The 19,985-nt window shown below is 43.8% G+C and overlaps 1 protein-coding gene across 1 annotated transcript in view; it reads right to left on the bottom strand.

Moving 5' to 3' along the window:
* LOC138747361 (uncharacterized) overlaps positions 1-19,985 on the bottom strand; it is a 39,419-nt gene that overhangs the window by 17,953 nt on the left and 1,481 nt on the right. Inside the window, exons 2-3 of the mRNA XM_069906484.1 lie at positions 16,250-16,417; positions 2,027-2,151 (exon numbers count right to left, since the gene is read on the bottom strand). Of these exons, the coding sequence (XP_069762585.1) occupies positions 2,027-2,151; positions 16,250-16,417 (293 nt within the window). The remainder of the gene's footprint in view (positions 1-2,026; positions 2,152-16,249; positions 16,418-19,985) is intronic.

The raw sequence follows: 19,985 nt of genomic DNA on the forward strand, positions 1-19,985 counted from the left end.
GGACTTAAAAAGGACACAACGAGTTGACCCTTTTCCCTGTCAAAGCACAACAGAGAGATCACTTGCTGTCACCCATTTTGCACAGCTTTGTCATGTTTCATTCTTTAAGCTGTGACATTTTGGCCTTGGCTCAGAGTTACAGCTGGAGATGTTGGTGGATAGTTATATAACATTGCCTCCATCTGTTCCTCCTGCTGCCTTTAAGTAGTAGTCAACATATAAAAAGACCCATCCTGGCTATACTCTCTTCACTTATCTTCAATACCTCATCTTCTGTCTGGGCACTCTCCAACTGGATGGCATTAACATCGAATTCTCCAGTTTCCGTTAACCACCATCCCCACTCCTTCCCCTGTTGCCTTTCCCCCAGCTCTCTCTCTCCCCTTCCGTTCACTCTCCCCCTTCCCCTCACTCTTCCGCTCGCTCTCCTCCTTCCCCTTCCGCTCGCTCTCCTCCTTCCCCTTCCGCTCGCTCTCCCCTTCCCCTTCTGCTCGCTCACGCTCTCTCTCCCCTTCCCTTTTCGCTCGTGCTCTCTCTCCCCTTTTTGCTCGCGCTCTCTCTCCCCTTCCCTTTTCGCTCGCGCTCTCTCTCCCCTTCCCTATTCGCTCGTGCTCTCTCCCCTTTTCGCTCGTGCTCTCTCTCCCCTTCCCTTTTCGCTTGCACTCTCTCTCCCCTTCCCTTTTCACTCGCACTCTCTCTTCCCCCTTCCCTTTTCACTCGCGCTCTTTTTCCCCCTTCCCTTTTCGCTCGCGCTCTTTTTCCCCCTTCCCTTTTCGCTCGCGCTTTCTCTCCCCTTCCCTTTTCGTTCACGCTCTCTCTCCCCCTTCCCTTTTCGCTCGCGCTCTCTCTCCCCTTCCCTTTTCACTCGCACTCTCTCTTCCCCCTTCCCTTTTCGGTCGTGCTCTCTCTCCTCCTTCCCTTTTCGCTCGCGCTCTCTCTCCCCTTCCCTTTTCACTCGTGCTCTCTCTCCCCTTCCCTTTTCACTCGTGCTCTCTCTCCCCCCTTCCCTTTTTGCTCGCTCTCTAATCATAACCAATTAATGCCTTTTGGTTTGGACTCCTCCCCCTCCCACTCTCTCTCTCCAATCTTTATTGAGATGCCTTCCTGTTATTTGCTTATTCAGATCAAACTTCTTTTACCTGGCAACTTTCGGACCCGGCCATTGCCGGACCACGGAAAATGCTAGAAAATAGAAAATGCATGGAAAATAGCTGTCAACTCTGCACTAGGTGCCTCGATCAGACCGATTTTCTGACCTAAAAGGATCAAATAGATCACAAATCAAATCGCAGTTAGCTCAACGCCATTACAGCACCAGCGACTGGGACAGCGATTTGAATCCTGCGCTGTCTGTAAGAAGTTTGTACCAGACGATGGGAGTTGCTGGACCACAGAGCACCAGATTTAAAAGGTTCAACCTGTACATTGAAGAAGGGCTCAGGCCCAAGACAACAGTAATATATCTTTACGTCCTAGGGACACCGCACCTTTGTGAGCTTTCCCCCAGCATTTTTGTGTGTTTTTACACTCCACTCCCCCTCCCGTTAGGAGGAAGAGTCACAATGTGAGATCAGGCACCACCAGGTTCAAGGACAGTTTCTTTCCATATGGTTATCAGGCTCCTGAATGAACCTCATGTCGATAAAATTATGTTGCCTATGATATGTACCATCTATTCTCTTTCTGTAACTCTACATTTTTGAACTGCGTATTCCTTGCTATATGGTTCACCCTCAAAACAAACTTTATTACTGCATCTAGATACACGTGACATAGACTTGTAACGGAAAGATAGTGAAGTCCAAAACTCAAGGCAGTAAATCTTTAATAATCATTAAGTCACAGAAATTCAGTAGAAATCTTTTTCCAAAGAATGGTTGACCATATGGATTCACACAATCAATCAATGATTGCTGAAAGAAATCACATGGATTAATTTCTGATGATGCCAGATAACCATACAAGCCCGCATGTGAAGCGGCGGCACAAAATCTACTCCAGAAAACCTCTTGGTAAAGTAGCTTACCTATATGATCCAGATGCGGCCCTATCTCCATCGATAAGTAGAAACTTCTGCATCTGTCTTCCCACAACTGTCTTAGCCGAGCGTGTGGTTAACTCCGTGCCATTGATAGTAAAGACCCGTATATTCTGCAAAAGGAACAAAAATATGAATTTTAACATCTTTCAGGGAGAGGCGCAACTTGAATCAGGGCTACGTTATCAGGATCAGAATTTAATTATGAACAAGTCACGAAATTCAGTGCTTTGCAGCAGCGTCATCGGGAAACTTGGAGATAGCAATTGGAATTGTGCCTAGCCACACAGTCGTGGGTGTAGAGTGAGCTAAGCACTCATTAAGAGAAGGAATTGTTTTATTTTTCCTGGAGCGATATACAAATGTGGTGGAGGAACTTGGGAGGTCACACAGTGTCCACAGGAAGTAAAAGATAACCAATGTTATGGACCTAGCCCTTTGCAATGTCTTTTTCCTGCAGTGGTCCACTTGCATGGAAAGGATCCGATTTGGCAGAGGATGCAGTTTGTGTTGGGAAAGGAAGATTTTGCACATTCCTTGTTTATTATTTCCTGGGATCTCAGCAGGGTTCTGAAGGTTTCTTGTTCTGAGTTGCAACTATAGCATGGCTTTGAAGAGAGCTATTGCTACACGTGTGTTCTGGCATTTTAGGAATGTAATCCAGGAACGTTTTGGTGTGTGAGGTGTTGCCCTAAATGTCAAATAAGGTGGCTAACAGATTTCAGATTTATTGTCAGAGTACATGCGTGTCATCACATACAATCCCGAGATTCTTTTTCCTGCGGGTGAGGCAGAATTACCACTTATTGGTAGTGTGTGTCATGCATGGCAACAAATAAAGAAAGGTAAACAAACTGACTGCAATGCAGAGAGGAAAAAAAAACAAAGTGCAAAAGTGTAAGCCCTTAAATGGGCCCCTGATTGAGTTTGTTGTCGAGGAGTCTGATGATGGAGGGGGAGCAGCTGTTCCTGAACCTGGTGGTGCGCATCTTGTGGCACCGACACCTCTTTGTGCCTCCTACACCCAATAATTCTAAATAAGAATTAGCATGCTTAGCTTGTGGCTATTGGGTATTTATTTGTCCTGATAGAGTCCTTGACAAGGGTGAACTGTATAATAACTACAGTTAGTACACAAAAATGCTGAGAAACACAGTGGGTCATGTTTAAAGAACGCTGCATGACCCACTGGGTTTCTCCAGCATTTTTGTTCGTTAGCTACAATCATTGGATCCGCAGACATTCTTGTTTAACGCTCTAGTTCTTCGATGGAGTTTACTTCATCAGTCTCCTGTTAACCAGATACATCACAGCTTCATGCGGAATGGAAAAACTCCATTGTGCAGATTCGGGAGTGTTGAGGTATCATGGGAGTAGTTGATTCACTGGTCCCGGTGGATGGAGGGAAATGTAATTCACCTCATTTGATGTTTTCAGTTTCAGTTACAGCCAACATGAACCTGGGTGAGATTGAAAACGTACAAATCCTCTGTGTACCAGTATTTGGAGAACCCATACATCTACCCGCACCCCCAATGTCACACTCTTCCACTGCATTGTGCAGGTTCAATGGGTCAACCTGCACATCTGTCTGAACTGCAAATAGTCATAACCCTTCAAAGTGGAAATGCCTTCTCATCTCAGTTGTAAATACGTCTCTCTTTATCCTGATATTTCGCTTTTTACTTTTCCACATTCACTCTGTCAGGTCCCCTCACACCAACACCCCAGAGAACCCTATTACCATGCTCGTTTCTATTCTCCATCAGCCCTCCCACCATATCTCCTTTCTCACAATTCCCATCAGGCCACCATCCATCCCTTACACGATTGCACCCATCTCCTTCCTTCAGCATCTGTCTCCACATTAACCCTCCCCTTGCCCCTCCTGGCTCCATCTCCTGTATCTTCCCCCCCCCCCCCCACCCATCCACACCATTTTTTCCTCCTTTCCATCTATCACAGTCTGCAGAGGTCATTTACTGCATCCAGTGCTCCCGCTGTGGTCGTCTCTGGATCGGAGAGACTGGGCGCAGTCTGGGAGATCACCTGGTTGAGCAAGGTGGCTCTGTCTGCCGCAATAGCGTGGACCTCCCTGTGGCCACCCATTTCAATTCCCCATCCTGTTCCCTTGCTGACATGTCTGTCCATGGTCTCATTCACTGGCCGACTGAGGTCACCTGCAAATTAGAGGAACAACAACTCCTCTTCCAATGGGCACCCTCCAACCGGATGGCGTCAACATCGACTTCTCCAATTTCCCCTTCTTCCCCCTGTGCACTTTCCCCAGCTCTTGCTCTCTTCCCTTTTCCCTCTGTCTCCTTTCACAGAGCCAAAATCAACTCTCACCTTTCCTCTTATTATATCCAATTAACACCTTCACCTTCTGTTAGTCTGGACTCCTCCCCAGCCTGTCTTTGGTATCTTTATTCTTATACGCTCCCGTTTTCTGCTTAATCCTTGAAAAAGGGCTCAGGCCCGAAACATTGGTAATATACCTTTACCTTCTATAGATGCTGTGAGGCCGGCTGACTTCCTCCAGTATTTCTGTGTGTTTATCCCAAACCACCCCACCTGTCCATCATCGTTCGTCCCCTCCTCAGTCCACCTAGTGCCCACTGACGCTCCTTAATGCTGCCCTCTCCTCTCTCAGCCCTAAAACAGGGTCTCGACCCAAAACGTCTCCCCCGTGCATGCGAGCAGCCTGATCTACTGCTCAGCCCCAGCGGCCTGCCTTTTGCTCTTGATTCCAGCATCTGTGGTGTCTCCACCTCTCAGTGGTTGTTCGCAAGGATATGAAATGCTCATTAAATAGTAATGAAGGTTTTGAATTAATAATGAGGACTGGCTCCTTAATTGAGCAATTAGCAGGGATCTGCAAGGTATGAATTTTCCACTGACCATTAAGCTGAAGGCCTCGAGAGCAAATGATTTCAACCAGTCCACCTTGCAGTACTTTGTCCGATATAAATTACCATCAGAAATCTTTGCAAAATTGGTTCATTGTTTGCCCGCAAGTAATGATGAATGTAGGTTTCAAGTGATAAAAATTTATTACAACTCGTATGGTCTTTAAGTGAAGAAGTCTCCCCACTGATTCTCTTAGCTCCCTTACCCCCCCCCCCCCCCCAAGCTCACCTATACCAGGTGCATTTTCCATTTATGACCTCTGAACTCCTCCCCTCCCCCCCCCCCCCCCGCCTTTTCTTCTCTTCTGCCCTGCCTTTTAATTCAGATCCCTGCCTGCTTTTTCCTCATCACTTGAAGAATGGCTCAGGCCCGAAACATCAGCTATCCATCTTTACTGACAGACCTGCTGGATTGCTCCAGGACTTGCGCATTCTTATAACAATCATAGACTTTAGTGTTGTCCAGTATCATCTGATTCTTCATCGGTTTGATGTGTGTACAGTGGTGAAAAACAAATGTGCTGATCTTTTAAAATGTACCCTCTCATGAGCATTCCAAAGTACTTGGTGGGCTGCATCATGTAATTTCAGTAGCTGTTACTGGTTAAATACATGGCTAATTACCCCCATTATGTGGCAGGCAAGTGAACCAATTATTAACTGCTCTTTGTTGTTTGACAAGATCTGTTTGAAAATTGTGTTGGGGTCTCCTGATTAAAGCACCAGAACTCATTACATGAATGCACTATTTTCCTCCCCCCCCACCCCCCCCCCACCCCATCCCCATTCTAGGAGCTTCGTATCATATTAACAGACTTTTTTTTGACTACTGTTGAACTTATATTTATGTAAATATGCTTCATGTTCCTGGAGAAATGCTATCTTGTCTTTGTCATGCGAGCCTGGAACGAATGACAAATAAAGGTGACTTGTCTTGTTGGTAACCGTTCAGGCACAATGAACTAGGCCATGCTCACAAAATACAGTGGCGGGCTGACAAAATAAAAATTGTGTGAAACACGGAAGTCTGCAGGCACTGGGATTATAGTCAAGACACAGAAATGCTGGGGGGAACTCAGCCGGTCTCGCATAGGAGGTAAAGATATATAACCTGCATTTCAGGTCTGAGCCCTTCAAGGTATCAGAGATTAATGTTTAACTTGGAGGTCACTGTTATATCTTTCTAATGCTCAGACAGTTCGGCACTAACCTTGAACTCGGAAGGATGGATGGCACAAAGTGGGTGCACTAACATGCCCATAACAGTACATAACAGTACTTCAGCAAATTACTACTGACGAAGAAATATTTTTAAAATCGTGGCTCAGGACGTATCAGGTTTTTAAGATTATGCTTTTGAAATTCGTCCTCTGGTGGTGATGTGAAACTGAAACCAGAGGTGGCTGTGCATTTCACTTTAGATCCTCCGAAATGACGTTCGATACTTGTGTAGTGCGAGAATGATGTATTCTACCTTCATTCTTCTTTGTCAAATGTGACCATATGCTTCATAGACTTTGGAACAAGGAATTGTGAACAGCAAATCATTAGTCATTCAATGATGAGTATCTCTGCAGTTGGTGCGAGAACACAGCCTTGCTTCACGCCATTGTTAATGGAGAAGGGTTCAGAGAGCTCATTGCTGTATCTGACCCGACCTTGTTGGTTTTCGTGCAGTTGGATAATCATGTTGAGGAACTTTGGGGGACATCCGATGCGCTCTAGTATTTGCCAAAGCCCTTTCCTGCTCACGGTGTCGAAGGCTTTGGTGAGGTCAACAAAGGTGATGTAGAGTCCTTTGTTTTGTTCTCTGCACTTTTCTTGGAGCTGTCTGAGGGCAAAGACCATGTCAGTGGTTCCTCTGTTTGCACGAAAGCCGCACTGTGATTCTGGGAGAATATTCTCAGCGACACTAGGTATTATTCTATTTAGTAGAATCCTAGCGAAGATTTTGCCTGCAATGGAGAGCAACGTGATTCCCCTGTAGTTTGAGCAGTCTGATTTCTCGCCTTTGTTTTTGTACAGGGTGATGATGGTGGCATCACGAAGATCCTGAGGCAGTTTACCTTGGTCCCAACAAAGCTTGAAAAACCCTCTTTTCAATCTTCTTCAGCATGATGCTGAACCAAGCCATGAAAGACCCCAACAATGAAGACGCTGTTTACATCCGGTACCGCACGGATGGCAGTCTCTTCAATCTGAGGCGCCTGCAAGCTCACACCAAGACACAAGAGAAACTTGTCCGTGAACTACTCTTTGCAGATGATGCCGCTTTAGTTGCCCATTCAGAGCCAGCTCTTCAGCGCTTGACGTCCTGCTTTGCGGAAACTGCCAAAATGTTTGGCCTGGAAGTCAGCCTGAAGAAAACTGAGGTCCTCCATCAGCCAGCTCCCCACCATGACTACCAGCCCCCCCACATCTCCATCGGGCACACAAAACTCAAAACGGTCAACCAGTTTACCTATCTCGGCTGCACCATTTCATCAGATGCAAGGATCGACAATGAGATAGACAACAGACTCGCCAAGGCAAATAGCGCCTTTGGAAGACTACACAAAAGAGTCTGGAAAAACAACCAACTGAAAAACCTCACAAAGATAAGCGTATACAGAGCCGTTGTCATACCCACACTCCTGTTCGGCTCCGAATCATGGGTCCTCTACCGGCACCACCTACGGCTCCTAGAACGCTTCCACCAGCGTTGTCTCCGCTCCATCCTCAACATCCATTGGAGCGCTCACACCCCTAACGTCGAGGTACTCGAGATGGCAGAGGTCGACAGCATCGAGTCCACGCTGCTGAAGATCCAGCTGCGCTGGATGGGTCACGTCTCCAGAATGGAGGACCATCGCCTTCCCAAGATCGTATTATATGGCGAGCTCTCCACTGGCCACCGTGACAGAGGTGCACCAAAGAAAAGGTACAAGGACTGCCTAAAGAAATCTCTTGGTGCCTGCCACATTGACCACCGCCAGTGGGCTGATAACGCCTCAAACCGTGCATCTTGGCGCCTCACAGTTTGGCGGGCAGCAGCCTCCTTTGAATAAGACCGCAGAGCCCACCTCACTGACAAAAGGCAAAGGAGGAAAAACCCAACACCCAACCCCAACCAACCAATTTTCCCTTGCAACCGCTGCAATCGTGTCTGCCTGTCCCGCATCGGACTGGTCAGCCACAAACTAGCCTGCAGCTGACGTGGACTTTTTACCCCCTCCATAAATCTTCGTCCGCGAAGCCAAGCCAAAGAAAGATCTCTGCAGTGACCTCTAATGTAGTGCATCCATGATATGGACATAATGTGGAATAGTAGTTGCCTTCCAAGCTTTTGGATTAAACCTGGCTCTCAGCCCAGGCTCTGGGAGAAGGCAAGGAGAGTGTTTTACTATGGGGCAAGTGGCAGGAACCTCACTGTTGGTTCTATTAGTTTATAGATGTATTAGAAATTGTTACAAGATTCCTCTGTCTCAAGAAAGTTAATGGAAATCAGAATCTCTGTTGTGAAAACTGGATACTTCAAATGCGAGTTTGATAACTTTTTTAAATGGCCAAGGAAAAAGAGTCATTGAGGTTAATCTTTGTGAAACAAGTCAGTTCTGAACATTCAAGCAGATAGAAAGATCCAAGATTCCTTTATGTGAGAAAGACGGCAATATCCCACAAAATTTACTTTCATCTGCCATAAGGCAGACTGATTTGCCATTGACAGAAACTGCCTGAAGTGCCGCTCACAGTTAGAGAAAGAGAAACAAAAGAAAGTCCCCTCAGAGTTACCAAGTGACCATGGATTTGCCTCCTGCACCCCCCTCCCCCCGCTCCTCCGCAGCCACACGGAGTCCAGAGCAAACCAAACCTTTAACACCATCAGGAAACCTTCAGCGCCCTTGGCACCCTCTCGCATCCCGGTTCCAATAACTGGTGCCCCTTCAGCCAGTCTCCGGCAGTCCGCTTGCCCGCAGTCGCCAGCCGTCTGCGTGGGTTCTTTCCTCGAGTCGCCAACAGCTTGTGAGTTCTTCAGCGTCAGAACCGCTCTTTGGTCCCACAGCTGTGCTCATCAATCTGTGGATTATCTCCTCTGCTTCTACTTCTCAAACAAATGGTGTTCTCCCTGTTTTCTGGTGCCCTGCGCCAGTCCTCTGCTTCCCTGAAGCCTGCAGCCCCTTGGGGCTGCTATTGATCATAGGCACCGCCATCTTGAGCGCAGAATTTTTAAATTTACCACCATCATTAACAGGCCATTTAAAGCCTGTATGGAGCGGATGGCAGTCGAACTTTGTGGTAGAACCCCGCAGAGCAGCGCTCTGTCTCCGCCCCCTGCTCTCCACGAGTCCGCACCAATGGCAGTGCCATTATCATCTTGCAAAAACAAAAAAAACGCCTCCTGTTCTTTTATTCCAATGTTCTTCAGTTACACTCTATGCAAGTTATAATGGGATGTACTTCAATAGAATTTGTTACTGCCTCACGTTGAAATACAAGCAGGAGCCATCTATCTTGACATTTGAGTCTGCTCCGCCATTCAACAAGATGATGGTTGATCTGGCTGTGGATTCCGTTGTACTCTCCTGCCGGCTTACCATAACCCTTAATTCCCTGATTATTCAAAAATCATTCTGTCAGTGTCTTAAAAACATTTAACGAGATAACTGAAAGGGACGAGATTCATTTGTTTGAGAAAGGCACTAAAATAATCTCAATTTCCCTCATGGTTAAAAATTCCACAGTCAGTTCAGTTGGACAAAAAAAGAAGTCTGCAGATGCTGAAGTCGTGTGCATTACACCAAACGTACTGGAGAAACTGAGCAGGTCATGCAGTATCCATAGGAAGAACTGAGGAAGGAGGCAAGGAACCTGAAGGGTGAAGGCCCGAAACACTGGTCACCCTTTACTTCCTATGGATGCTGCATGACCTGCTGAGATGCACCGGCACGTTTGTGTGTTGCACATTCTGTGCAGATCCAGTTCCCAGAGTCTCAATAAGAAGAGAATACCTAAATGCCTGGGCATTGATTGCAAGAGGTCTGGCTATGAGGTTGTATTTATTTTTCAATTATTGAAATAAAACAATTAATTAGTTCAAAGCAGTTTGAACCAGATCTGCAATGGGATGAGTTACAGCCCGCAAGCCCTGGGGACAGGGTGGAGGGGTGGAGGAGAAGATATTATCCACCCACGTGTTGTCTTTCTGTGCAAAGAATTTCCTTGTCACAGGGCCAAGCGATGGTGAGAGACAAGAACCAACGGTGTTCATCTTCTCTCTCTGAAGTTGATTCAAAGATAAAAGTTGTGACACTCTCACGAGGGGAATTCATATCATAGTTCTGTGTGCTCAGAAAATGGGACTTCATTGAACAATTCCATGACACTAGATTAATGGTATCATTTTAAACTGGTTACTTAGATAGGATGCAACATCTTGGCAAGCAATTCAAGATTCGTATCAGAAACTGTGACAGTCTCCTGAAACATAATTCTGATATTTTTTCTTTTTAAAAAAAAACTGCTAACCTTAACAATTCCACAACACGGACCAATCATCTCACCATGTCTGTATGAATGCTTTAAAAGAGTCATCCAACTTGATGATCATTCAGGCACAGAAGGCTACAGGGGAGATGGGATTAATATAGATAGGTGCCCACAGGCCAGCATGGATGTGATGGGCTGAATGGCCCATTTCTCTGTTCTAGCCCCATGGCTTTGCAAAGTGAACTTTTCCAAGCATTTATCGGATTCCCTTTTAACTAATGACGTGTGCAGGATCTATTTTAGATAGGCATGTTTACAGGTTGAAATAATTCTAATTTTGGCAGGGCTTTGGATCACCTGAAGACAAACCATGCAGGGAAAGCACATGGAGATGAACATGTGCTCAATTCCAAGTGACTTGGTAAAGTTCAAGCAATGCAGATGATGGAAATCCAAAATAAAACAGAAATGACTGGAAAAACTCAGCGGGTCAGACAGCAACTGTGGAGAGAGAGAAAGCACAGTTGGTACTTCAGGCCAAAGTCACTCTGCCAGTTTGAATGCAGGGTCCTCGTCTTGAAATGTGTTCCCTGTTTTTCTTCCCCAGATGCTGCCTGCACGCTGTGTGTTTCCAGCATCTTCTGTTATTATTTGAGTCGTCTAAGACCTTCCCTAGAGAAAAGGGAAGTATTTTGGATAGATTTTAACATAGTAGGGGAATTAAGGGATCTGGGGAAAAGGCAGGTCGGCGGAAATGAGCCTATCATCAGATCAACCATGATCTCATTAAATGGCGGAGCAAACTCTACAGCCGGTGGCCTACTCCTGCTCCTGTTTCTTACATTAAAAAATGTGGGAAATACTCAGAAGGTTAGGGCACAACTGTGGGATTAAAGTTTCCGATGAGGGGTCTTCGGGCTGAAGCATTAAGCTGGCAGATGTGGACTGACCTGCTGAGTATTTCCAGCATTTAGAGTAAAAGTCTGCAGACCCTATGATTGAAGTAAAAACATAACGCTGGAGAAACTCAGCAGGTCAAACGGTGCACTTGATATATCAAAGCTAAAGATACATCACCAACATTCCCTTCCATCAGTTTCTGGTGGTCTGTAAGATTTCCTGCAACATTAGTTCAGTTGATTTTAAAGTATTTATGTAATGTAGAAATCTGATAAATTACGGAGACCATTAGCAGCAATGGCGGAAAAACATTTTTACAAATTTAACCCAACTGATTTATTGCATTATATAAATAATCCTTTTCCAACAGTTTTTTTTTCCTGAAAATTCAGTATTAATCTTATTGATTAAATGCAACAATGCTGAGCTATTTTCATCCATTACATATGGGCAGGGACTCACCGGCACACTTACTTCACACGAACAAACAGCTGTTATACCTGAGCAGGCCTCAACAGGCACTGATCCTTGCCAGAGATCTCAATGTCTGAAGAAAACACTGTTTCATCAAAATAGAATCTTACAAAATACAACCAGAAATAGCGGGGTACCGCCTAACCAGATCGCATCTGGATTCATCCAATTGGAGGAATTAAGTTAAAACAGCAATGCTGGAGTAACCCGGCAGGTTTTGATGCCTCCAAAGGAGGTAAAGATATAGAATCAACATTTTGGGTCTGAGTCCTTCAAGGTATGAGTAAAAATCATCTAGACACCTGGCAACATTTTACTCATACTTCTAAGAAGGCTTAACATAGTATGTGGATGGGAAGAAAAAGTTTGTAAACCCCTGTGTTAATCGTCCCTGTTCGACTCATTATGTGCACGGTTGCAGAACTCCAAAGGAAATGGGCCGATGATAATTTTACTCAAGCAAAATATTTCAGTAACAATTGGGTCCAGATCAGTGATTCTCAACCTTCTCTTCCCACTCACATCCCACCTTAAGCCATCCCTTACTAATAACAGAGCACCGATGGCAAAGGGATGACTTAAAGTGGGCTGTGAATGGAAAGGAAAGGTTGAGAACCACTACCTTAAACAAGATACAAGCAGTAGTATTCTTGCATAATATTTTTCATACGTACAAATGACCTGAGATTTGTAGAAAGGTTCTGTTTCTATCAAGCTACGGAACCTCAGCATTGATATTTATATCTTTAATTAAAACTGAATATAGAAAACAGGCAGTCGAAAAACAGATTAAATAGCAATGAAATATGTAATTGACTGCCACTGCAAACAACACCATAAAAATTAACTTCCTCCATCTTAGTGGCTGCAGTTTGTACTATCCATAAATCACTCTATGGTTACTTGCCTCCAAAGGTGTACATTTCTAAATTAAAACAGGTAAGTAAAGGTTAACTCCAAACTACATCTTCCTGTGGGCCTGAGTTTAGTTATGACCTTGAGTGCAATCTCCATGAAGCCTGCATCTTCTCCCTGTGGCCACCCGGTTCTCCCAAATTCATGTGGGCTGGTGGACTGCCCTCAGTGAAGGCAAGTGGATGGACCTGGAGTGAGCCGATGAGAATGTGAGGAGAACTCCCGACTCTGAGCATCTGGTGTTTACTAGCTGACATCTGTTTTAATTCACATTATGTGTCCTAATCCCTGGTGATCCCAGATTTTTGTTTAGCGACTGTATCCATTTCATTGGGAAGTGGTTTGATGTTTTAGTCTGGTATCTGCAAGGACTATAACAGGGAAAAACAATATAATACATCTCTTGAGGGGCGGGGTGCAGGATCCATTGTATTTAGAGTAAATGCATGCTTCATAATCATAGACTAGACAGGTTGCTTTATACAATGCACTAAACTGGAGAACGCAGTCGTTCAAGTAACATCTGTAGGAAGCAACGTTTTGCATTGGTTACCCTTTGCTTCCTATAGATGCTGTATGATTTGCTGTGTTTCTCCAGCATATTAATGTATTGCTCCACAATCACGGTGCTTGCAGACTTTCCTGTTTAACTCTCAAGTTGCTTCATGATGTTGACATACCTGTTACACTGGAAAACACATTTTTTCAAAAGGTTTACTTCCTGAAAATAAAATTGGGGATATTGATAGACAACTTCAAGATGAACACAAAGATAATTTCAGATCAGCTGTATCACGTGGGAAGTTGGAGAAAGATTAAATTGACTTTTATTTTCGTGAATTCAGCTTAGTGAATTGTTGCGCTAGTTCAACTGGCCTAAAAATGTTTTGCCGCTGATTTTGATTTGCGCTCAAAAATGATGCCTCTTGTGTCAGTGTCCAACAATAGCCAGTCACCAATAATGGATTCTAGTTGCCCTGATGTTGGTTTTCTGGTGAAACCTTTCACCGTGTTCGTCACCAAGATCAGCAGGGAAGAAGTCCAAGTGCCAAGGCTTAAAATGAAATTTCAATGACATGTTGTTCTTCATGGTTTTGTATGTTTTAAGCATAGGTTGTATCTAAAACAGGGTATGTGATAGGAAAACAAATAAGGTGTTTTTCATGATCAACAGCCCAAAAATCCATAAAATACACCCAAATGTTTTAAGGAAGAAAAATCTTCATTATCCAGTGTAATCTTCTATGAATGACCACCCTTCCAATAATCATGCATTCTGGCTTGCAAATATAATTATTGTCTCTTCACTGTCAGTGGGTTCTTTATCCTTTAGATCCCTCCCTCACAGTATTCTGGGATTAAGTACAGTGATGCATTTTAGGAAGTTAAACCAGAGCAGTGGCTGACTGGGCTCTGGGGAGTGTTGTAGAACAGAGAGACCTGGGGATACAAATTTAGAAAGTTGCAGGTTAAATACAGGCACATGGAAGACACCTGGGTGGGGATTAATGAAAGACCTGTTTTCATGCTGTGACTCTATCAGTTCAAGAAGGCAACACCCCACCACCCATTTAGGGATTAGGAATTATTGTTGGCCTTTCGGCTTCCATGTAATAAGGTCAGGTAGAGTCTTAATCGTTAAATGTGTCAGGTGCTTCACAAGAGACTTGGGAAGTTTGTCAGCAAGTTGCTTTGTGAGATATTAGGAGAGGTGACAAAAAAGGTGAAGCGGAGGCGCTTATTTTTAAAACCAGGGTTTTATACCTTATTGAGAGTAAATATTCACTGAAATGTATACAAAGAATGCAGTGGTTTAAAATAAAAGAATAAATATGTGGGATTCTGTGCTCCCTCCCGATTTATATTGCTTTGCCCATCTTTAATCTATATCGCCCACAAACTAAAATATCAAACCATTTCCAGATCCAAGAGATACAGCAGCAAAAGAAAAATGGGATCACATGGAATTGGGGCATATAATGTGAATGGGCACCAGTTTGTGCTTATCTGATGCTCAGCTGTTAAAAGGAATAATCTGGTTAATAATTCTCCAATGTGTGATACATCCATAAGAGTGATTTTGATTATCCCATTGTCAGGTGCGTACAGTAAAACATATGGAGACTCGATAATACCACAGTGTTAAAATCTTTGCAGAGGTCCACCAGCCAGTCAGTAGCGGTTATAACCCTATATTGCCAACGAGGTACCTATCTGCTCTAAATAAGGCTGCCAGATTTTTAGGAAGGTGCTGTATCCCTTCCTGAGATTGTGTGTGACATTTTCAAGTGGGATGCAGCCATTCGTCTCCAAAGTCCACCTATCCGTGAATAGATGGGAGTCAGACTTCCATGTTACTGTTATGTACTTTGTGGCCTCACATAAGGCAATTTGTGTGAATTTAATTTGAGAATTAGTTAGTGACCTACCAACCGTGGTAAAGTTACCCAGAAGGCAAAGAAAGCTCTGGGTCTACTGGGAAAGTGACTCCTGTGATCTTGGTTAGGGTGTCACAGAGGTCATACCAGAAGGGCCTCACCTTCATGCAAAGCAAGGTAAAATGTAAAAAGGAACCAACCTCCACGGCACACATAAAACACATCTCTGATAACTTAGGTTTACATTGGTGAAATTTCTGTGGGGTGAGGTACAGTTGATGAAGAGAATTATAATGACCAATCTATACCAACAAACTTTGCCTCTCAGAATCTTGTAGACATCTATCAAGCCTCTCATCCTTCTACTCTCCAAAGAGAAAAATCCTATTCTACTAACCTTGCCTCATAAGACTTATTTTCCAATCCAGGCAACATCCTGGTGAATCTCCTCTGCACCCTCTCCATAGCTTCCACATCTTTCCTCTAATGAGGTGACCAGAACTGAACATATTACTCCAAGTGTGGCCTCACCAGAGATTTGTCAGTATTTATGGTTAAGGTCGACACTTCATCCTGTGAGGGAATGAGTTTAAAACTAAAGGGGGCTGATCATTAAAGACATAGAGGATGAAAAATGTTCACCCTCAAATGGCTTTTGGAAGTTTTTCCCCCAAATGGCAGAGAAAGCAGAGTTTTTGAATATTAAATCTGAGGTGGGTAGATTTGTGGTAATTAAGGGGGTGAAAGGTCACAGAGATGGGCAGGAATGTGGAGCTGAAGCCAAAGTCAGACCATCCGTTATCTTCTTGTATAGCAGAACAAGCTTGAAGGCCTGAATGCCCTACTCTCATTCCTAATTCAGGTGAACGCCTGAATCTGGTGTGTTCCTGTGACTGCACATATTTAATTTCCTGTATGGTGGAGGAGGAATCGCCACTCATTATCTTAAAACTAGAGGAAAAGACAAATAGACTTTGAAATAATTCATACTAACCCGTCATGAGGCTCAACTATAAAATGGTTTCATTTCTACAAAATATCCCCAGTACAAAAGCATTCCAGCCTTTACATTAAAAATCGTGAATGGATCTTTATCTTCAAAAGATGGTCACACTTGCTATCAGGGCTGATCTGTTTGTCTATTCACCCACTTTCTCATGAAGACTTACTTTCAGCATTCCCAAATGCATTCCAGAATTCTGGCACATCTTCATGAAATATTTGATGTTAACCTCGTCGTGAATGATGTAGACAGGAACTTTCCTCTTGAAGCTAGCATCCAGCAAGTCTTTGAAGATATCAATGTCTGTAAATATGTCCATTACAACAGCAATGACCTGGGAAGGATATGAAAACAGTGAAGAGATATTTGCTCAGCTATCACATGATGGACATTTAATCAACTAATCAAATGCTGGTCATTATCTTCTGCCTGTGGTTAAAACTCTGTTCATTGTTATTAATGAATGAAATTCCAATGAGATTGGATTGACCCGAGAAAGGATTTCCACAGGGAAATTGAAAACTAAACCAGCAAATACAAGATAGTGGCTAAGATCCAATCAGGAATTAAGGGGCAAGTTTTTGCTCGGTGCTTTAAATGAGTACCTGAGAATGGACGAAGCCAATGGTAATTATTGGTGTTCATTGGAGGAGAAAGTAGAAGTAAAATAGATTTTTAAAAATATTTAGACATACAGCACGGTAACCGGTCTGTGCCGCCCAATGTATACCCCATTAACTTATATCCCTGGTACATTTGGAATGGTGGGAGGAAACCAGAGTCCCCAGAGAAAACCCACGCAGACACAGGGAGTATGTACAAACTTCTAACAGACAGCGCAGGATTAGAACCATAGTCCGGTCCTGATTTCTGGCTCTGTAGAAGCATTGCACTAACCGCTGCACCAACTGTGGTTCCCAATGAGACGTGGCTTGAGCAGGGCATGAGAATTAGAACTGAGCAATGGGGTTAAGTGGCCTGTTTTGGTGCTGTTAATTCTTTACAATTCCATGTTCCAGGACAACCTACTCTATCTTACGACCATTTGTTTTCAAGCTTATGGCAATGCAGGAAATACGTCCCTCAGTCCATGTGCGTAAAGAACAAGGTGATATTTTAAATTTAGACATACAGCATGGTAACAAGCCCTTACGGCCCACGAGCCCATGCTGCCCAATGACACGCAATTGACCTACAACCCTAGTATGTTTTTGAAGGGTGGCAGGAAACCAGAGCACCCGTGAAAATCCACACAGACACAGAGAGAACGTAGTGTACAAACTCCTTACAGACAGCCGTGTCATCTGTTTTAACGATTAATGACAGAGGTGTAAATATTGTTCAGTCACTCCAGAGTGCTTGAAAAATTTTAAAAAGCACAGCAAATGCTGTAAATCTGAAACAATGGCAGGAAATGGCAACTGTCAGAAGACATTATTTTTCCATTCATTTGCAGTATCTGGACAGTATGTATTGCCCATCCCTAATTGCACGAGAAGGTGGTGTAAGCTCCCTTCTTGGGGCCCTACAATTCTTACAGTGTAGACATGATACTCTTCAACTTTGTTTTGATTTAGCATTACCTGTTGTACTTAAGTATAGGTTGTCTTTCTTGGATAACACACAAAACAAAACTTTTCACTGTCTTTTGGTACACACGATAATAAATAATTCAGTTCAATACTTAGTATTGATGGGGAGAGAGTTGCAGGATCTAAACTCTCATGTATTTTTTAGACATACAGCAAGTAACAGGTTTTTCCGGCCCTTGGGTTCCTGCTGCCCAAATACCCCAATCAACCTACAACTTCTGTATATTTTGAATGGGGGGGGGGGGGTGAGACACCGGAGCGCTCGGAGGAAACCCATGCAGATAGAGGGAGAATGTACAAACTCCTTACAGACAGCGCTGGATCCGAATCCAGGTTGCTGGCGCTGTAACAGCGTTGCATTAACCATTATGTAAACCATGCCGCTTATGTTGAAGGACTTCCAAGTCAGGGTCTGGAGGAGAACTTGCAGGTTTTGGTGCTCTGATGTACCTTGTTCTGCTCGGTCATGAAGATCATGGATCTGGGAGGGGTCGGAGTAGCCAAACTCCAGTGCAGTTTGTTTATGGTACATGCTGCAGCCACTATGTACCATCACTGTTTATGGTAATTGATAGGGTGGCCATCAAGCCTGGATGGTACTGGGTTTCTTAAAAGGTGTTGGCACTGTACTCATCTAGACAAGTAAAGAGTATCCCATCGCATTTCTGACTTGTGGAATGTCCTTGGGTGGTAGTTAAGAAGGGACTCACCCAAACCTTGACTTGCTTGTACTGAGATGTAGTGAAAAAACTTTGTTTTGCATGTTCCAGGCATATCAACCTGCTCTCAAGTCTAATAATTAATTTGCATTCTTGTCACAAGATCAAGGAACAGAAGGCAGCCACTCGGCCCATCAAGTCTGTTCCGTAAACCTACACACTAAGCTATTCTACACGAGTTCCAATTTCTGGCCTTTTCCCCATATCCCTTCATGCCCTCACTAATGGGATACTTGTCTGTTTCTTATGTTACTTGCCACTTATTAGCTTATGCTTGAGACTTGTGCAAGTCTGTAGATAATGGGCCACTCAGTTTGCTGAGGTGTTGCAAACACTATTGATCACTGTGCAAGCAATGCTCAGATGATTGATACAAGGTCCTAATCAGAAATGTTGCATGACCCTTCTACCCATGGACCCCTCCTAACCTGATGAGTTCCTCCTGCTTCTTATTGTTTGGCTCAAGATTCTTACATCTGCAGTTTGCATTTCTCATGAGTGTTTCTCTGTCAATGAAGTGATTTGAGCCAAAAGGCCACTCATACATATTCTACAATACATTCTACATGGTTCATCAAATCCATTAGCCTATCTGTACTTTATAATTCCATAAGCATTATTACCTAGAAACTCATTCCTGGTTAGTACAGTCACAGAGTTAAGTTAGATCTCTGTCACTGATATTCACTGGAATTAATTTCAGAAAGTTCACACATTGCTATGGCAAAACTTGCTCCACAGGGAGGCCAGTTACTTATCTCATTTGGTGGAGGATGCTGGGTCAGGAGTAATAAAAGAATCAAGATGACATGGAATTGTAACACCTTCACTCAAAATAATACCTAATTTTAATACCTTGCATTAACAGTGCATTCACTGGCTCAGGATTGTCTGTTTCCACCTCTGTTCCCCACCTGGTCTAGTTCCAGCCAGCACTTCGTCCAGCAAGACACCTTTTGTCTGGTAGTCTGGATTCCTCTCCCTCCCATTCTTCGCCCCTTTCTCTTCCCAGTCTTTAGTTCAGACTTCTCCCTGCTTTTTGCTTATACCTTGAAGTAGGGCTCAGGCCCAAAATGTTAGTAATATATTTCTGCCTCCTATGGACACTGTGAGACCAGCTGAGTTTCTCCAGCATTTCTGTGTTTTTACTTAACATTACCTGACAGCTCTTTGAACCAACACAGCAGGGGCAGGTTTAATACAGATGTGGTGACTCTAACTGCAAACAATACTGTGAATATTTAATACCACTCGATGGACTTATGCAGTAGAAACGTAAACTTTGTTTTATGAATATGTTAATTTAAACTTGACAGACTAACAATGCTGTGTAAAACTTAAGCGATTTCACAGTTTAAGATTTTAGACATTGACAATCAAGATGGTAAAACCACAAATCAGACAAGCAAACTAACTACTATTTCATCAAACTATTAACAGCCTGCCACAATCTCTCTCTAATCCGGAATCCCTCTCTAATCTGGAATCCCTCTCTAATCCGGAATCCCTCTCTAATCCGGAATCACTCTCTAAACCGGAATCCCTCTCTAATCTGGAATCCCTCTCTAATCCGGAATCCCTCTCCCTTCCT

This window comes from Narcine bancroftii, chromosome 12 (assembly GCF_036971445.1).
Source record: "Narcine bancroftii isolate sNarBan1 chromosome 12, sNarBan1.hap1, whole genome shotgun sequence".
Classification (NCBI taxonomy): Eukaryota; Metazoa; Chordata; class Chondrichthyes; order Torpediniformes; family Narcinidae; genus Narcine; species Narcine bancroftii.